The sequence below is a fragment of the Squalius cephalus genome, assembly GCF_949319135.1.
Source record: "Squalius cephalus genome assembly, chromosome: 1".
NCBI classification, from domain to species: domain Eukaryota; kingdom Metazoa; phylum Chordata; class Actinopteri; order Cypriniformes; family Leuciscidae; genus Squalius; species Squalius cephalus.
This window is the reverse complement of record NC_137122.1, coordinates 66,198,120-66,219,462: the sequence shown is the minus strand read 5'-3', so window position 1 is coordinate 66,219,462 and position 21,343 is coordinate 66,198,120. Positions and strand designations below refer to the sequence as shown.

At 42.6% G+C, this 21,343-nt stretch overlaps 1 protein-coding gene across 1 annotated transcript in view; it reads right to left on the bottom strand.

The window, feature by feature from the left end:
- Positions 1 to 21,343, bottom strand: part of LOC307159631 (uncharacterized protein) — a 732,752-nt gene that overhangs the window by 644,206 nt on the left and 67,203 nt on the right. The window contains exon 12 of the mRNA XM_079873101.1: positions 13,476 to 13,646. Within this exon, the coding sequence (XP_079729227.1) occupies positions 13,476 to 13,646 (171 nt within the window). The remainder of the gene's footprint in view (positions 1 to 13,475; positions 13,647 to 21,343) is intronic.

Here is a 21,343-nt window from a genome sequence, read left to right as displayed (position 1 = left end):
ACTGTCTGTCTTAATCAAATATTTAAAGCTTGATATCACCTTTTTAATTTTGTGTTATTAACCTGTTAACCTTTGCCAGTGCGCCGGCACACTGAAGCGTTTTTTTTTTTTTTTTTTTTTTTTAAATAGTTCAAAATTACTATCAGATTTAATGTTATTACCTTGACAAACTATACATCATTAAAAAGATATAAGACTCAAGTTTCAGTATTTGACCACTATTGTATTCTGAGAAACTTATAGTGACAGTTATGTCTTAATTTGTGTCAGGAGTTATGAAATGAAAAAATGAGTCGATACCTTAAATATGAATTATGAGCATCAGCCGCTCCCATTCAGAAAAAAACTCCTGTGCTGTCGTCATGACAACTCTTGACAAAACAACGTCCCTCAGGGCTTTTAGCTCAAAAATGTGCAGATTTGGAGAAATATTGATAGATTCTCATAGATTTACATCAGATTTCTATAGACAGGAATAATATTTACTGAATTTATACCCAAATGCGTCGATGTAATCATTATGAGTGCTGGATACTCTGATGTACTGTGTTTTCAATCCATACCAGCAGCCTGAGGGCGCCCTACGCTCATTTAAGCTGCGCCCGAAATCGAATACTTCCCTACTATATAGTATGCGAAAAACAGTACGCGAGCAGCATGGTATGTCCGAAACATAGACTGTAAAAAATATGGACAAAGCGTCTGTGACGTCACCCATAGAATTTCTGAAGAACGGATTTGAAGCCGTTTATGGGGGGTATGGGCGGCGCCATCTTGGAAAATCTTGGGAAATCCTAACCCCGCCCACCTTCTGACGCAGCACGCGTCACTCAGCTCGCTCTGCTACTCCGGTTATCTCTGTGTATATTTTAGGCAACGAAATATGTTATAAAACACCATACTAACATTTTCGTTTTCATTTAAAGAAATCTTAAACATTATAGCCACACAAATGTGGTTCAGGCTACACGTATTAATTATAATTACTGCACATAACGTTTGCCTATTTATAACAAAACGAAATATAAAACACAAACCTGCCTCTTTTCGTTTTAAATATAATATAAAAATATTAAACATTTTAATATGGTCCAGGCAATATGTGCATTTGTACTAAACAACAGATTTTGCAGTAAACACCTTTACAGATCATCTTCGACAAATTAAAATTTAAAATGACAAAACTCAACCCAGTCTCTTTTTGTTACATTTCACTTTTATCAATATTAGCCATTATAAAAGTATAAGTAAAAGGTACAAGAAGCTATACAAATAAAGCAAACAATTCAGTCAAACATACAAAGTCAGCGCTCTAGTCTAACCATACAATGGTAAAGTTAAATAGCTTATAAAGTTATGAAACTTCACTTAGCTCTCAGCCAAAACTATTGCCCAGGGACCAAATTATAGATTCACAAGACCAAAAATCGCCCGTTAGATATAGACAAAACGAATTATATCTCATGTTTAACCACTACAGAGACGCCAGAGTCCGCGGCAAACGCCAGAACGACTGCCGAGGAAAGGCTGTTCCAGGCGGGGTACATGTGCCGAGTGCCCGGTCATCGCTGGATCTCACAACTGGATCAAATTTTCATAAATCTTTAAATTAACCACAGATTTGAGCTTTAAACAACTACATTCTCGCCTGAAAAACTCTTAAAACTACATTTCATGATACAGAAACAGTAAAATTTCAACTGTGTTAAAAAATGGCGCTTCTTATGTTGTCATTCTCCTTGGCGCAGCCTAAGCTGTCAATCAAGCTGTCAATCAAAGTTAACCACGCCCTTATTTGTCATACATTTTATATCTAAATACGATCTAAACTAACCAGTCAGAAAAAAATTCACCCCCCTCACAGTTGTCAGGCACTCGGAAGCTATCGAAAAATACCATAAAAGTCCATGGGACCAACCTGTAAAAACATGAATTTATGCTGTGAAAACGGACATTTTAACATGGGGTCTATGGACATTTGCTCCCTTTTGGGACCTTCCTCTAGCGGATTTTCGATGTATTGCAGTTTTTCGCACTTCCGGGTAGGCTTCATTTTACAGATCAGAATGTTGCCGCTTGGTCCAAAATCATAGAATTCGAAAAACAGTAGGTGAAAAGTACCCGGATGACCTACTACTTCCGGCGAGATTCTGAAGTGCGCATATGATGGACACTTTACTATCCCATGATGCCACGGGAGAGGAGTTGTCATCGTTATATTCGAAAATGGCAGAAAACGGAGATGCGGCTGTTTTCAAGTGTAAATACTTTACAAAACACTTATTGTTTCTTTGTGGTTAAATTGTATTTGTTTAACATCATATAAGTAAACGACTGACTTGTTAAAAGTTTAAATAATGTAAATTGAGGGTACAATTTTGTGAATTGGCTGCAAAATTGACAATTTTATCATTATTATTACCGAACAGAACGAGCCTGTCAGCTAGTTAACACTGTTTTATTCAAACAACGACGTTGTTTCTCAGTTAAATGATAGTTACAAAACTATTTTTTATTTGACAGCGATTTTATCTTTACCAGATTTGATATGCAATATATGTTGGCTACGTAGCAAGCTACTGTTATCAAGTGTACCTCAACTTGTCCATGTAACATTAATATTAATATAATAATATAGATTGACCATGGTTCATCACTAATGCTAAATTCTGTGCTGATTTTGCAGGGGGCTGATGAACACACCTGTGTTCTTGTAGAGTGGAGAGTGGCTAATGAAAGAGAGGAAAGAAAAGAAAGAGCGACGAGAGCATGAGGAGAGACGAGAACAGGAGGCCAGAGAGAGGAAAGATTCCTTCAGCTTTTAGAAATAATTGCTAAAAAACAAATGTTACACACTCTCTTTCCATTTATTTGTTAGTAAGTTCATTTTGTCATGCTGTTTTAGCAAGTTTTATTACAAAACACTTAATTCCCAGGGATTTACAGTAGTTAGATTGTCAGTTGTAAAGTGTTTAATATGTGGAATTGAGTAATTAATATTTTTAAAGTGTGTTGTGTGTGCACTTATTTTGTGGCAGATTCCAGATGGTTTTTGAAACAAGCAAATTGCAGGTATATCTGAAAAATATGAGTGCCGCACTATAGAGAAATACCCACACACTCCAGACACCTTTAAAATGTATTTGCTTTATTTTCGTATATTATTTAACTTTTAAATGGATACAGAATACAAAGCTTAAAACAAAATCACAAAACTTTGGCACAAAGTAGTATAATAGAGCTTAAAGCACCACCAAAAGCAAAAGTTTTAAAACGTCGTCTTGAGGGAAGAAAATGAACGTCAGCAGCTTCAGTAAGGTAACCTTCACAGGTTTCTAAAAGATCTAAAGCAGTGGTTCTCAACCTTTTTGGGCCAGCGCCCCCTATCCAATATCCAAATCCCTAAACGCCCCCCACCGCCAAACTAATGAGCGACCAGGAACGAGTGAGAGTTAATAGATGAAATAAGTGCAAAATTGTCTTTTATTAATACAACTGAACTATACTCCACAGTGATTCATCCAAAAAACAAGTTATAAACTGCACTGGCATAGCAATACCAGTGTTTGTCACAGGATTTTGGTAAATCTGTGGTGAGTGGACCTCAGGCCTTCTCGGGGGGTTGGGGGGTTGGGGGGTTGGGGGGTTTGGGGGCAAACCCCCCACCCCCGTAATTTTTTTTTTTGCATTTTAATGTTAAATTCATCAATCTGGTGCACTTTGAGAGTTCAAAATTAAAAGTGCCAACCCATATTCAGTGTGCAAATTAAACAAAGAAAAATCAAACCTCATTTAGTTACAGTGTCTATCTACATTACATAATAATAGTTATAATATTAATCCCATGACAGTAATAGCCATATATTGTAAAACAAATGCACTGAAAAATAAAGGATGGTCATAAAGCGGTAATGTTTGCACTTAGGTTTTATTACGCATTTAGGAGAGTATTGCAAGAAGCTGCTTACATTAACTTTACTTTCGAAAAATAAATAAATACAATCATGATTTTTTCATGAAAAATTATGTTAGAATTGTAGGCCTAAAATACCTTGGTAAACACATATAAACAATTAAATTATTATTGTATTATTAATTATTTTTATATCTTTAAACTACCCAAGCAGCGTTTCGTGCTCAGATGTGATGGCCGAATGAATACATTACCAAAATGTGATTGCAGAATATATTTAAATTATCCATCAAATTGTCATTTTCTTCTTACTGTCTTGCTAGTTAACAATAATGCCTGACCAGTAAATTACTTGGTGAACAAAGAAAACATTTTGGCATGAGGGATTTGAATTAGTTAATGCCTAAAAATGTAAAAGTTTTACCTTGTAAAAGTAAAACTTGTAAAAGTAAAAAAAAAATGTAAAAGTTTAACCTAAATAGAATATAGTTTAATTAATTTTAAAATTCGTTGCCGGAGTGAATGGGAACATGATTTATTGAAAATATTTGAAAAAATATAAGTGTTTCTGAAGTCAATACTTTTTAATGGCTTGTCAACTTTCCATTCCTCCGCTGCGTGATTCTAGTCAGCGCTGGATTCTCGGCACCACCCGATTGTTGTCAGCGCCAAACACATTTTTGAGCTTGTGAACGCTGATTCTTGTCAGCGCTGGATTCTAGTCAGTGTCTGGATTCTGAGCGCTGGTCTATGACTGGAAAAATAATAGAGTCGTTGCAAAAGTAATGATAGGCTACATGTCGCATTAAACTGGAAGATTTTAGAATGTTAGGCAAAATACAAGTCGTCAAAATACAACTCGTCAAAACTCACAACAATCACAACAAGCGCGCACGATGAGAACACATACTCGAACTTTACTGCACATCATATTTTTGACATTATTGATACTGCTTTCAATCAAAAAAACCTGCCTAGTGCCTACAACACTGACGGTGGACGTGCGGTCAGAGCGGCTGTGGACGAATGTTTTTTTTATTTATTTTTTTAGCGTTGCTGAGGTATTCTTTCACGCGCACCATAGATGCGCGTGCACACACAATATGATATCACACTCTGCGCATATGTTTTACAACATAATTTAACAAAAACATAGTCCTAACACTTTTTAAATAGCCCACTTAAAGTGTTTATTACAACTAAATTACTAAATGCTTAAAATGAATAAAAGTAAATGAACAAAAATTTGCGTTACATATTTAAACTTGTGAACGCCCCCCATTAACACCTGAACTCCACCTTTCAAAAATCTTGCTTCCAACGTCCCCCGTTGTTCTCTGAACGCCCCCGTTGAGAATCACTAATCTAAAGGGACTTTATTACTAACAATCTCATTTGTAGGGCATCACTTTAAAATAATTCAAAATCTGTTTCTTTAAAAGCATGTGTACAAGATAGTAATTTTTGGATTTCCAAAATTACCCAAATTTAAAGTAAATAATTTGTAATAAAATAAGCTCAAATATGTGATATGTAGCTAGAACACCAGCACCTCGATGTGCTTTTTTTCCACCCATGGTCGCAATCAGTGACTGGATGGACTACCGTGAAAGTCGGAGGTCGGGGCGGAGGTCAGCTCCATCTTTAAAATATAGATGAAGAATTGGCGCAGTAGGTTGTAGGGCTCACAATCTGTAAACGTGTTTATAGCTTTTTTGTTTTCTGTGTTGGCTTATTTATAAATATAATATGTATGTATGTATTATATGTATATGATCCATTTCTTATGTGTGTGTGTGTGTGTGTGTGTGTGTGTGTGTGTGTATATATATATAATATATAAATATATCAGTGTTTCCCCTATAAATTTTTCCAGCAGCGGTGCTGCTACCTGCCGGAGGTTGTTACCAAGCCGCTCGCGGGGGGTCCGGGGGCATGCACCCCTGGAAGATTTTTTTTTTTAATAACCCCTTAAACCATAATTTCTGGCAAGTTTTGTGGATAGAAATGGACATTTTGAGACATACAAATTTGACATACTATCAACAGAATGCATGATTATTGTAGCACACCTTGAACTGGTCACAAACAGGATTAGGACAGGATTATTCATGTTTTTCTTTTGTGTTAATTTTCAGCTGTAAGGTAGAAATTGATAGTGAAAAATTTAAACTCTTTCCTCCCTCACCTGCACTACTGATTTTTTTTCTGTAACACACTTTAGCACTTAGATATCATCATGTAACCAGTACTTTCATTTATTTTATCCTGTAGACATTTTGAACATTAAAATCCAAATGAAACTTCAAGTTTAAAAGGTGACTAGATTCCATAGCCTATTTTACTTCACTAACCTCCAGGGACGTGCAAAGAGTTCATCAGGGGCAGGGGCTCAAATGTAAGAAAGGGGCAATATGTAAAAAATATATATATATTATGGCTGGGAATCATTAAAAAAAATTAACTAATTAATCGCACAATTTGCTGTGATTAATCGCAATTAATCGCATTTCCCCCAAACTTGTAATCATCAATATTTAAATGTAGAATCACTAATTAAATAAAACACACAAAAAAGGGGAAAAAAAGAAAAATGTCCACACAAATTGGACAGAAAATAGCCCTATATTAAAATATAAAATATCAATATATTATTCTTCATTCAGTTCTATGCAGCATACTCAGATTTAACAGATTTATTTTTTGACTAATTATCAAAATAAAGTATAGCCATACAAAGCTATTATTACCAGAGCATGTGATCAGAGCAGGTCATTTTACCATTGTTGCCCAGCATGGCTATACCAGCTCAGCAAACAGAAGTCTACTACTGAGAAATTTCACGTTATATGAGCAGACTTTGCTTTTCCAGTGCGTGATCGGTACATGATTGGAGCATTTGGACCGTTAACGACAGAGCAGAACACGCAACGCAAACACGGAGCTGAACATTGAGCAGAGAGCGCAGTGCGCCGATACACACACACACACACATGGAACCGAGAGCGCGGCGCAAACACGGAGCGGAAAAGACCTGCACGTGAAGTTACTAAACCTGATCGCCCACGGAGGGGCGGGACGGCACATTTTCCATAGACAGTAAAAAAAATGGACACAGCGACCCCATAGACTTAAACGGAGAAAAGTTCGTATCGCTTTCTCCTTTCCACAAGCACTTGCTCGCTCTCCCGTGGCGTCTGTCGTTGCTATGCAACCATGAACAGAGGCGCGCCTGAGAAAACGAGAATGAGAACGGCCCCTTATGGCAACGTAACATTAGCCTAATCAAAAACATTTCCATTTGTTGCTCTTTCCTCCTTTGGAAAGTGGATTCAGAGCCCATTAGCAGCGCCGCCGGTCACCATGTTTCAGTGTTTTTAGGTGTGTAAGTGAATGTCGTGATGTTACTGATCATGTTAAGATTTTGCAGCGCCGCTGAAAATCCAGTCCAGTGAAAATCAATACATTGTAGGGGAAACACTGTAATATATATATATATATATATATACACACACACACACACACACACACACACACACACACACACACACACATATATGAATACTTAAGATGTAAAAGCCTCTAAGTGCCATCTGAAATTTTCTTCTAGTTTGATAATTTTTATCAAGCTTGTATGTTTATGTTCAGTTATTTCACTTTAATGGCAATGAAAATGACCTATTAATTGTCATTAAAGTGAAATTACTGAACCTAAATATACAAGCTTGATAAAAATGCTCATTTTAGAAGATTTTTTTTTATTTTACATCTGAAGTCTTCATGTATACACATGTATATGAATGTGTGTGTGTATATGTGTGTATTGTATCTGACCTCAGTGTGTTACCCTACATATATATATACAATACACTGTGACAACCAGGTTCTGTTTTTGTTTGTGTTTGGACTTTGTTTTATTTCATTCAGTCTCCTTGATTCTGCCGGTGCTTATTGTATTCAATTATCCCTAGCTTGCTTAATCATTAGTTCCCTTGTTTCAGGTGTGTTGTCTTGTCAGTTTGTATGGTCCCTCTCGTTGTTCTCATTTGCCCCAGCTGTGTCTCATTCCCTGATCCCCTCTGTGTATTTAAACCCTGTGTGCTCTCTTGTTCCTGGTCAGTTATTGTATGTAGGTTCCGTGTGCATGTACCTGTTTCCCGTTCTGAGTCTATCCTGTACTGAGTCTATCCTGTACTGAGTCTATCCTGTACTGAGTCTATCCTGTACTGAGTTTATCCTGTTCTGAGTCAATTAAAGTCTATTGCTGCATTTAGATCCGGCTACCGTCTCTGCTTCTATGAGAATCATGACACACACACACACTGCTTGTGATATTGCCATCCATGAATGAATCAACAGAGATACACACACGCATACTATTGATTCATTCATGTTTATTCATTGGTGGTAATATCACAAGCAAATAAATTACTTTTTCCTTACCAAAAATCAACATCTGTCATTGTTCACAGGTTTATGTGTGTGTGTGTGTGTGTGTGTGTGTGTGTTTTTTTTTTTGGAGGTAAAATGTATTGGCTAAATTATATTTAACTTATTTGAGAAATTACACAAAGGCTCTCGACAAAGGCGTGATCTGCGAGCAGCTGACCGACGACTCCTCTGAATTGTGAGCACGAACAAAGTAAAAACGCAGACGAAAGCGGAAAGAACTAAAAACATTGCTCTAAGATGGTGCAGTCAGTGGAATGGGCTATTTAACTTTTCGCGCTGATGTGACCGCGCATGTTACGTGACAATACCAACCGTAATACCAGTACGTCCGGACTCCATTCATACTACCCGTATTCATACTATATAGAGCCTACTTTTTAACGGTCGCAAAGTACGTTCTAATTTAAATGTAGTACCTACTCCCATAGTACGCGATTTCGGACGCAGCTTTAGTCCATATATGGAACACATGAAAAAGTGCCATAATCATGTGACATTCTGGGGATTTTTCAAAAGTGGTGTTGGATTACATATTTTATTAAATGTTTAATTTAGTTTGCAACAGTAAAAATTGAGTATATTGAAGTTAGCATTTTAAGGTTAGGTTAGGATAATGGTATCAACAGTTCCTACCAGCCCTGTTTTCTCTATTGTGTTTTAAATGAGTCTTTAATGGCTCTAGCCAGTAGCTCCAAGACGCACCCTTTGTCTTAAATGGCTCTGGGATGGCCCGTGGAACCAGAGTTTCCTGGCCAGTATCAGCATTTGAATAGGTATGCTGATTAAATTGATACTGGTAAACACGCTGGGGTCTGGGGCGGGTTCCTTAACCTGTATACCTAATTTGCATGCTTTGTTCAACCTCAATGTAAATCCCTCCCCCTAAATGTCTATAAATTTGCAAGGCAACTCTCTTGAGTTAGTCTTGATGATGATGATGAACTACAGACTACTTGGAAGAATAAATCTCTTCTGCTTATAAGATCCATCTCAAGTCTCCTGGTCTCTGCTTTGAAGAAAGAAAAACTTTACAACAGATGGTGCCGTGACCCGGATGGAGAAGAAGGAAACTCAAAGAACTGAATCTTGAAACTTCAAAGCTTTCCAGCTTCCTCCAGATTGAAAACTTCAAGCTCAAAGATCTCAACAAAGCTGACTGAGTTCCAGACTGAATCTTGAAACTTCAAGCTCAAAGATCTCAACAAAGCTGACTGAGTTCCAGATGAATGTTTTCTGTACAACCAACGATTCGGTGAGTTTCACTCCATTTCAAAGAACCAATGCAGACCAGAACAAATGTTTTCCTCTGCGCCGTTCAGAGAAGTAGTTAACAAACAGCTGTAGAGTTTAGTTAACTAAAGATAAGCCTCTAAAAAGTTTTTTCTTTTAGAGATGAAATTGATCCTCTGTTGTTGGCAGGGAAGTTTAACAGTTACATGTTAATATTGTGTGTATGCTCTTGCTAGAGAAGACCTATCTGTAAGCTAGAGAATTAGCTTTAGAATTAGATTTAGCCTCTTGTGCTAATAAGATTGTAACCTCTGTTTGCAAGACGGTAGAGAGAGGTTTTTTTTAGTGTTTGTTTGTGGTAACAAAAATTCACAAAATGTTTAGGAAAAGTACTAGACAGATTACACCTTTTTGGACAGATAGTGAATTCAAGTCTTTGTTATCAGAGCACATGGACTCCATCGTGACTAAGCCAGTCAGATTGAATTTAACCAAGAAATTTGGCATTGATCCAGAGAAAGTGTGGTCAATTGAAGATTGCAAGAAAGTGTTGAGTGCATGTATCAGGAAGAAAAATCTGAAAGGCATCATCGGTTGTCACCGAGAATTTAGCTTATCCATTGCACAAGAACAAGCGCAGTGTATTGCTAAGTTGAAAGAACAGATCAAACAATTGCAGACTCAGGTGTCCTGTCTCAAGACAAACATGGGCCATAACAAAGCCTCAACCAAATGTGATTTAGAAGACCAACAGTCAGAGGAAAGCTATCCTGATTTACAGTCTTTTGATAGTATAGAGGACAATGTCAATACAGATGTAAATGCAGTTGAAGTGTGCGTAGCTAGACAAAAGCCTCAGGGAAAAGGTGTTGATACAGTTCCATTTGCAACCCCCATATTGCAGCCACAAGCAATCAAAACATCTTTAGGTCCTAAAGAGATTGAGAGAATTGCTGAAAGTTTGCCATCAGTGCAAAGAAATTTTTCTGAGTTTAGAAGAGCATTGATCAGCAAAATGCGGCTCTATGATATGACTCTAGCTGAAGTCACCCAGCTAATATCACAGATCTTGACTGAGTCAGAATTCAATGATTTTGAAAGTGCTGTAAATAATTCTGAACTGCAACAGGCCAGTAAAGATGAATTGAGAGAGGAAGTTGTTAAAGTGTTAAAAAACATTGTTGGACCGAAGGTGGACTGGTCAAAGCTCACTAATTGTGTACAGAAGAAGGATGAAACTGTTTGTGAGTACACAGAAAGATTTTGCCAGACCGCTGCCGCTTACAGCGGAATTGCCGACACTCCAGAGAAAGTGTTAGGTCATAATGGTCCTCTAGTTCGTGCATGGTCCGATGGTCTTTTGTCAGAACATAGAAATGCATTGCCTTTCTTAGATCTTACATGGTCAAATAGAACCCTGCAAGACAACTTGGACAGTTTAGCTATTTGGGAAAGAGACTTTGATGTCAAGGCAAGAGTAAAAATTGCAGCAGCATCCTTTAAGGTTAACTCAGAGAAGCCAAAGAAACGCAAAAGTCCTAGAGAAGCCAGTTGTTCTTACTGTGGCAAGCACGGACATTTTGGAAAAGAATGTCGAAAAAATAAAAATAACTTAAGACAAGTTAACAATGTTATGCAGCTCTTACTACATTTGTTTGCTACTTTGAAGCAACCCCTCCCCTCGTCACTGGACTCGTGGGTAAGCTTTTTGAGGTGTTAACAATTTGGGCTGTGATTGCTTAATCTCCCCAGTAACTTACAACAAAGATGAAAGACTTATTTTTTTTGTTTAATAGAACAAAAGGAAAGTGACTGTCACAGCCTTTGTTTGGGGGACATTCAGAAAACTCACAGCCATAAATGTTACACTGCAGAACACTACAATCAGACCTCCATGCTCTATATGATGTCTATTAAGACTGATGTTTCACTAGAGAATGAAAATGTGCAAATTTTTCTCACACACTGTACAGTGTGCACACAACAGGGACAGAATAGGACACACAGACCAGGGCGGAGCCAATGGAAGAACCGATGTGCAACAGGCCTCGGGGGTCAGCCATGTGGTGAAGATTTCCTCATCCCCCCTCTTATCCCCACCTCACTGGTCCATAGGTGTCAAATCAATTAAGAAATAGGGAAAGAATGAAACAACCACAACACTAGACTCTGAAAACACTACAACCCTAGTGTTTGGACAAATACTGCTCTGTCGTCTTTTGTTTTCTTTCTTCCTCTGTGCAGATAAACACTTGATGGCTCTCCTGAGACCCATAGGCAAAGACCTCCTCACCTGCATATGAAGCCACAAGCTCAAGAAAACAACTAGACCCACTGCCGAGCCAACCAACACAGAAGAAAAATACACAACGCAGAGACATACGAAACCTTCAGTCATCCATCGACATGATCAAGACTACAAGCCTGCACCATTGCATGAGTGCTGCACCGGGTTAATGTCAAGTTAACCAACAAGCAATCTTGATCTTTCAACAAAATTACACACCAGATGACTGAAGATAATTCTTCATGGTTCAGAAACTTGTTCACGAGAATAAAAAAAAAAAAAAAAAAAAAAAAAAAAACACAACGCAGAGAAATCACGGACCCTAATTGCATGTTCGTTTCTGTGTCAACATGCAAGTACAGAAAATCAACACAGAACATGTGCGACTTATGGAAGAATGAAGTCCATGCATGAATACTGCTGGTCTGCCGTTTCTTTGTTTTATTGTTTTACAGGTATGTGTGTATGCCATGATGTCTTCACAAGCAGCATCCTGGTATAAAACGTCACCTCAGATTTCCATGAACAAACCTCATGAGGGACGAGTCATCAGAGCGACTCTACGTGACAAATGGACTCTACAGGAAACAGACTTCACAGCTATTCAGGCGCCATGGATTTTCAAGACTTCCACTCTTATGCTACATGGTTTTCTGTGTAATCATGTAGTTTATACGACATTTTACACCCTGCGTCGTATGTGTCAACAGTTATGGTTTTGAGAAGAACTATGACACTCATGTAAATCAAGGACACAACACAGAATAAGTTATACGTGCCTGTAACTTTTTCAAGTTACAAGAATTAAACGTTTAAGTGTTTAAATTTGTATTTTGTGAGAGTTATTTTAAGAACTCTCAAAGAGGGGACTGAAGGGTTAAAATTTAAGAATATGTTTTCAGATATGCTTCCTTACATAACATCACGGTGAAGAATACTGATTTTAGCATTTGAGGTTTTTATTTAGATAGTATATAAACTGAGAAAGTGATTATTGAGTTTACAGCAAGATATTCCTGCCTGACCTGTTTTTCCTTTGTAAGTTAAATGAGTCAGATCACAGAGACGCTAACCTATTGTCTTTAATGGCCCTTGGAGCAAGAGCCACAGTCCAGACGTTGAATCGTTAGGTTGATTGACTTTCACCTTTTGTCTTTAACGGCTCTGGGATGGCTCTTGGAATTGGAGCTCCTGGCCAGTATCAGCATGTGAATAGTTATGCTGATTCAATTGGACTCAGAGTAGGGTGTGTTCCTACTTCATTTGCATGCTTTGTTCAGAGTCTCCACCTCTATGTAATCCCTCCCCCTTGGAATGTATATAACTACAATGCATACTGTATTAGAGTTAGATCATGTTGGAAGTTTCTACAGCCGCGTACGGAGGAGTTCTCAATAAAGAATAACTTCCGTTGAACGCGATCCCGACTGTCTCCTGGTCTCTGCTTTGAAGAAAGAAAAACTTTACAACAGTGGGGTTGCAGCTTAATAGTTTAATTGACTGTTTAATTTTATTACTTTAAATTGTTCTGGCTCTGTGTGACAGGGAAAAAATGCTTAAAAGTAATGTAATAAATAAATGAGCAATACTCACGTCAGTGTGTTGAGTTGACAGTGTTTATCCTGCAGTAGAGCAGCGATCTGATTCACTCGTGTGTCTCCTAGTTTATGTTCACTCAGATTCAGCTCTCTCTGGAGTAACGGGTTTATACCCACAACTCTATTCACATACTGACAGGCTTCCTCAGCAGCAGGACTCACAAACCTGCAGAAGAGGCAATTCAGGTATCAACTAAATGTCCACTGCATTACAAAAAATGATTGATATGATAAAAGACGTAATTATTGTTTTAAAGACAAGCTTAGTTATTTAGATGTCAAATTTTTCTTTAAACATTTAAATACACAAATAAATATATATTTAAAAGAAACTGGAGCAACACTCAGTCCTAAAGCAAACATAAGCATAAGAACAGAAACGTCTCACAGAGCAGAAGGGCAAAAGCTCACTAGATCATGATTTTCAGTATGAATACAGAGTGTGAAATTAAGATCTTTCTGTCTTTAAAGCAGGAGGAGTGAGAAACGTCAGCACAGAGAAAACTGGCTTGTAAAACTGCATGTTTGAGAACATCTGGAGACTCATAGACCTGGTGCAGAGAGATGCAGTGAATCTGGGCTTGATGGAAAACGTCTCAGTTACGTATGGTAACCCTCGTTCCCTGAGTAGGGAACGGAGACGTCTCGTCGGAGGAGTTTCCAACGAATTGGGATCACGCTAGGGAGACCAACTGTCTTCGAGTGAAATAAAACGAGCCAATAAACATTGGCATGCAGGATTTGCATTCCGCGGCCCGCCTACCAGGGAGGGGATAAAGCGGAAGCAAGCGCATACACAAACGCTTTCTGCTTCGGAGCCGAACGGTGTCCAGTCCTCCGCGAAGGTACAGCAGCATGGCGACGGGACGAGACGTCTCCGTTCCCTACTCAGGGAACGAGGGTTACCATACGTAACCGAGACGTTCCCTTTCGTTCGGGAACTCCTACGTCTCGTCGGAGGAGTTTCCAACGAATTGGGATCCCTAATAAAACGCCATGGTGCTGGCCCCTTCCAGCGCCCTGCCTAAGCTTCAGCAGCAGTTTCTTGAAACTTATCTCTTATGTGCAGAAGCTTAGCTGGGAGTGTCACACTGCTGTTCCGCAAGACCCGCTCAGTGGACATTGGATAACACTGGGAAAGCGTGCCCAAGATGTAGAAGGGAACGCTGCGGAGCCCAAAGCCTGCCCGAAGGGAGGCACTAGGAATACACATGTGCACTAGCCCGTAGGGTAGTGAACACATGGCAGTCTCTGAGGTAGTCCCAGCCCGGAAGGTGGGAGTGTACTCAGCAGAGACGACAGACAGAGTCTGTCAAGGGGAAGACACTGGCTAACCCGGAGGGTAACCTAACGTGGAAAGACACCTATGGGGTCGCCGAAGGGACCACTACATAGAACCAAGCCTAAACTCAGCTCAACAGAGAGGAACAGGCCGGGCGACCGGCGATCCGCCTCGCCTGTCGCCGGAGGGGGAGACGGAGGAACTCACGAGGTTAGCCGTTTGTTGGGTAACCAACGGAGCAGAAAACGCACTTATCTGGCCCCTGGGGCGAGAATGGCGTAGCAAGCCGACACTAACCTAATTCCTCGCGCTACTGGCCGAAGCGAGTACACGAAGGAAACAGGTTCTACACAAAGGCTATAAAACCTAGCGAACGTGTTGGGTGTTGCCCAGCCCGCAGCTCTACAAATATCTGTCAGCGAGGCGCCTTGAGCCAAAGCCCAGGAGGAGGCAACACTCCTAGTAGAGTGTGCCCTCAACCTAGGTGGACAAGGCACGTCCTGGGAATCATAAGCCCGGACGATAGCATCCACTAGCCAGTGGGCTAACCTCTGCTTGGAGACAGCCTTCCCCTTCTGCTGGCCTCCGTAACAGACAAAGAGCTGGTCTGAGGTCCTAAAGCTTTGAGTCCTGTCAATGTAACAGCGCAGAGCGCGAACAGGACAGAGCAAAGCCAGGGCTGGGTCTGCCTCCTCCGGGGGCAGCGCTTGCAGGTTCACTACCTGATCTCTAAACGGAGTGGTAGGAACCTTGGGTACATATCCGGGCCGGGGTCTCAGAACAACGTGAGAGAAATCAGGTGCGAACTCTAGGCACGATTCGTCGACCGAAAATGCCTGCAGGTCCCCTACCCTCTTGATGGATGCCAAAGCGAGCAGAAGAGCTGTCTTCATTGACAGAATATTTAAATCGACTGCATGCAAGGGCTCAAAAGGTGGATTCTGGAGTGCTCTGAGCACTAAAGTCAGATCCCAAGAGGGTACGGGGTGCTGATTACGAGGAGGATTCAATCTCCTAGCACCCCTGAGGAACCTGAGGACCAGGTCATGCTTTCCCAAGGACTTACCTTCTACTGCATCGTGATGTGCGGCTATTGCGGCAACATACACTTTGAGGGTGGAGGGAGACAGCCTTCGCTCCAACCCAGATTGTAGTTTGAACAGTAAGATTTAAAATGTTATATGAATGCCTGGCTGAAGAGATGCGTCTTTAATCTAGTTTTAAACTGGGAGAGCGAGTCTGAGCAACGAACAGTATCAGGAAGGCTATTCCAGAGTTTCGGAGCTAAATGTGAAAATGCTCTCCCTCCTTTGGTGGATCTGGATATCCTAGGTATGACCAAAAGCCTCGAATTTAGTGATCTTAAAGAGCTGTCTTCATTGACAGAATATTTAAATCGACTGCATGCAAGGGCTCAAAAGGTGGATTCTGGAGTGCTCTGAGCACTAAAGTCAGATCCCAAGAGGGTACGGGGTGCTGATTACGAGGAGGATTCAATCTCCTAGCACCCCTGAGGAACCTGAGGACCAGGTCATGCTTTCCCAAGGACTTACCTTCTACTGCATCGTGATGTGCGGCTATTGCGGCAACATACACTTTGAGGGTGGAGGGAGACAGCCTTCGCTCCAACCCATCTTGCAGGAAGGAAAGCACGACACTGATCGGGCAAGTTCGGGGGTCTTCCCGGCGGGAAGAGCACCAATCGACGAATAGGTTCCACTTCAACGCATAGAGGTGCCTCATAGAGGGGGCTCTAGCGGAAGTGATGGTGTCTACCACAGCCTGCGGTAGGCCACCTAGAACCTCTGCGTCCCATCCAGGGACCAGACATTAAGTTTCCAGAGGTCTGGACGCGGGTGCCATAGAGTGCCCCGTCTCTGAGAGAGAAGGTCTTTCCTCAGAGGAATGGGCCAAGGAGGGGCTGTCTGAGGAATATTTTCTCCATAAGGTAGGCTATAATGTCTCACTCGCGAGGAGTCGCGACGCGCTTTGTTTACAGCTGATGTGGGCGTTTCACAGCTCTGAAATAGTTCTCAGAATTTGCGTTTGAATAGCACGCGCTCTCCGGGGAGTGGTCACATTACTGTGAATGAGCTCCTAATGAGCTCGACAGGAGTCGCTCTCTTTTTATACAGATTACAGAAGCTGAGAATATTTGTTTTTTTATATAAATGACTTCATTTAAAAGATGCGATCTCAAGCTTTATGCCCGTGGGTCTGTTTGCCTGTTTGACTGAATTTTCGCGGAGTTATAGATCATTTTCGAACGCGTTTCAAATGGGAGTTTACTGACAGAGAGAAGGCAGAAATCGCATCATGTTAATTTTTCTTTATTTGTCAAAAAGCAAAACACTTTATTTTTATTGTGAATATACAGAAAAAAAATAGAAACTGAACAGGATCGATTGATGTATTACACGAAAATGAAAGATCAAAATTAACAGAGCATTTAGTGTTTATTTTCATTGCTAAAAAAAAAAAACGAGCAAAACGCGCGGGCGCGTTTGTGGTCCCCAGAGGGTTAAACCAAAATAACTCAACAAGGTTGTTTCTAGTGTAAATTTATTGATTGATAAAATTAAATTAATATCCCCAAAATATCCCCAACTGAGCAAGCCAAAGGCAACAGTGGCAAGGAACCGAAAACTCCATCAAGTGACCTAATGGTGTCCTAAAACTCCATCAGGTGACCCAATGGAGAAAAAAAACCTTGGGAGAACCCAGGCTCAGTCGGGGGCCAGTTCTCCTCTGGCATTTATGAACTAGAGGCCAGATTGTAGTTTGAACAGTAAGATTTAAAATGTTATATGAATGCCTGGCTGAAGAGATGCGTCTTTAATCTAGTTTTAAACTGGGAGAGCGAGTCTGAGCAACGAACAGTATCAGGAAGGCTATTCCAGAGTTTCGGAGCTAAATGTGAAAATGCTCTCCCTCCTTTGGTGGATCTGGATATCCTAGGTATGACCAAAAGCCTCGAATTTAGTGATCTTAAAGAGCGCGATGGATTATAGGGCGATAGAAGATCCGTTAAATAGACTGGAGCTAAGCCGTTTATGGCTTTATAAGTCAGTAGCAATACCTTGTAATTGATACGGAACTTTATAGGTAACCAATGTAGTGATGATAAAATCGGTGTTATATGATCATATTTTCTTGATCTAGTAAGAACTCTAGTGGCTGCATTTTGGACTAACTGTAGCTTGTTTATTGAGGATGCAGGACAACCAGCTGATAAAGCATTACAGTAATCTAGTCTCGAGGTCATGAATGCATGAACTAACTTTTCTGCATCGGAAACTGATAGCATATTACGTAGCTTAGCAATGTTTCTAAGGTGGAAAAAGGCTGTTCTTGTAACATATGAAATATGATTTTCAAAAGTTTCAAAATTTTTTGCAATCGAGTATAACACCCAGGTCTTTTACTGTAGAGGATAAAGTAACAGGACATCCTACGATGTTAAAATTGTATTGTGAGAGGTTTTGTGGGCGGTTTTTTGAACCGATAAGTATTACCTCTGTCTTGTCTGGATTTAATAAAAGAAAATTACGCGTCATCCAATCTTTGATATCTTTAACACATTCTGTCAATTTGGATAATTTAGCGTTTTCATCCGGCCGTGATGAAATATATATTTGAGTGTCATCAGCATAACAATGGAAACTAATTCCATGTTTCCTTATAATATTTCCAAGTGGCAGCATATATATTGAGAATAATAGAGGGCCTAACACAGATCCCTGCGGCACTCCATAGTTTACTGGAGTTATGATCGATTTTTCTCCATTTAAAGAGACAAAATGGTAGCGGTCAACAAAATGGTAGCGGTCAGATAAGAGATCCTCTGCACGGGGCAGAGTTTGCTCTTGTCCCAGTTGACCTGAAGTCCCAACCGACTGAGATGGTGAAGCACCATATCCCTGTGTTCGCACAACAGGTCTCGCGAGTGAGCTATTATAAGCCAGTTGTCGAGATAGTTGAGAATGCGAATGCCACGTTCTCTCATGGGAACAATGGCCGCCTCCGCGACTTTCGTGAAGACATGGGGCGACAGGGCCAGCCCGAAGGGTAGGACCTTGTACTGATATGCCCGACCCTCGAAAGCAAACCGAAGAAATGGTCTGTGTCGGGGAAGAATTGAGACATGAAAGTACGCGTCCTTCAGGTCGATCGCTGCAAACCAATCCCGGGGACGGATGCATTCGAAGATGCGTTTTTGTGTAAGCATTTTGAACGGGAGCTTGTGAAGGGCCCGATTCAAAACTCGCAGGTCCAGGATTGGCCGTAACCCACCGCCTTTCTTGGGTACAATGAAGTAAGGGCTGTAAAACCCAGACCTCATCTCGGCAGGAGGGACCGGCTCGATCGCGTCCTTCGCCAGCAGGACGTCGATCTCTTTCCGCAAGACAGGGGCATCCTCTGACCGCACACAGGTAAAGTGGACGCCCCTGAACCTGGGAGGCCGGCGAGCAAACTGAATTGCATAGCCGAGCCGGATGGTGCGGGTGAGCCACCGGGACGGCCTGGGAAGCGCTAGCCAGGCTTCGAAGAACCGTACCAGTGAGCCGACCCGAACCACCGGCGTACCCGGGGTGGGGTAGCGAGGTGGAAGGCAGGGACTTGACTCCGGAGGCCCTGGGGCGGCCGGAAGTGGAGTCTGGGTGTGACATGCAACACCAACCTGCTTCCACGCGGGAGCAATCGACAGGAGGCGTTCGGCTGTTCGTTGCCCCGAGGCGAAGGAGGGAGGGGAAACGAGGAACGACGCCCGAGGGGATCGAGTCCAAGTATCCGCACCTCCCTGCCCAGTGGGAGATGAGTGATGAGGCCGAGGCGGCATCACTGTCATCTGAGCACTGGAAAGAGGGGAATGAGAGCGGCGAGGCAATGCTGCGGCGCACACTGTCATCCTCACCCTCTTGGATGGAGGAGACTGAGAACGGCGAGGCAACTGAGCGTCGTCCTGAACTACCAGTCTCGACCATGTATGACCCAGGGGAAATAGAAATTGCTCTTTTGTTGAAACTTTGGGTACCGCTGGTCTGCTGGCCAGCGGCGGAACAGAAACAAAAGGAAACCAAAGATTCTCCACCCGGCCCTCCTCCGGGGGAAGGAGAGGTGCAGAGGCACCCTCCCGAAGAGCAACAGGTACGTCCCCTGGGTCGCCTGTCTCAGGGTCTCTTCCCTCTCCTCTTGCCTGGAGGTTTAGAGGTGCTGGGAGCAGGCTGGGCAGCTCTCTTGCGGCCGGCACCCTGCGGCTTAGGTGAAGGCTGCTGCCTAGGCTGAGCAGGGGCGGAGGCGGCGGCTGGAGGGCGCCCTCGGCGACGAGCAGCCGGAGGCGGAGCCGGTGAAGACTGGGCAGCAGCACCCTTCTTCCGTGGCATGATGTGCTTGATCACCTCCGACTGCTTCTGGGCGGCGGAGAACTGTTGGGCGTAATCCTCCACCGCGTCGCCGAAGAGCCCACCTTGGGATATGGGGGAGTTCAGGAGCTTACTCTTGTCCGACTCCTTCATATCGGCCAAGGTGAGCCACAGGTGTCGCTCCTCGACCACAAGAGTGGACATCGCCCAACCCAGGGAACGTGCGGTGACTTTCGTCGCCCGTAGGGCAAGGTCCGTCGCCGTACGCAGCTCTTGGAGCACCCCTGGATCAGTACCACTCTCCTGCATGTCACTGAGCGCCTTCGCCTGGTGAACCTGGAGAAGCGCCATGGCATGCAGGGCGGAAGCAGCTTCCCCACACGCACTATAAGCCTTTCCAGTCAGACCGGAAGAGAACCTACAGGCGCGGGAGGGGAGCGTGGGGTTACCCCGCCAGGTGGACGCGGTCTTGGGACACAGATGCATCGCCACAGACCGTTCCACTGGGGGGATGCCCTCGTATCCCTTCACTGCTCCGCCATCAAGAGTGGTGAGGGAGGAAGAGGAAGTGAGTCTGTGTCGGGCCGCCAGAGGGGCCTTCCACGTCCTCGTCACCTCTTCATGCACTTCCGGAAAGAAAGGCACTGGAGCGGCGCGCTGAGAACCAGCACGGCCCGCGCCAAGATACCAATCGTCGAGCCGCGAGGGTTCGGGACACGGTGGAGGATTCCACACGAGCCCGACACTCGCGGCCGCCCGGGCAAGCATAGCAGCCATTTCCGGGTCCGACTCGGGCAACGCTACCACACCCGAAGGGGGCAACGCAGCCGAATCGTCATCCCCAGAAGATGACTGCTCTCCCTCCGATGCTGCGATTGACATCTGGTCCTCCGGTGGAGCTCCAAAAGAAACCGCTGGAGTCACACGAGATGACCCAGCCGTCTCAATTGAAGACTCCGATGGCTGCGACACGGAGGATTGAGGGGCCCGTGGGGGTCTTTCACCCGGCGGGTTATTCCTCACAGTAATCCTCAGACCACCCATGGGATTAGCCGAAGTAGACTTCTTCTGAAGTGAACCAGAAGAAGAGCTAGATCGGGGAAACGCCAAAGGGACTCCCCCTCGTCTGAGGGATCTCAGTCTCAGTCTCAATGTCGCAATAGTCATGTTCCCGCAATGAGAACATGACTCATCCACTAACGCTGTCTCAGCGTGCGC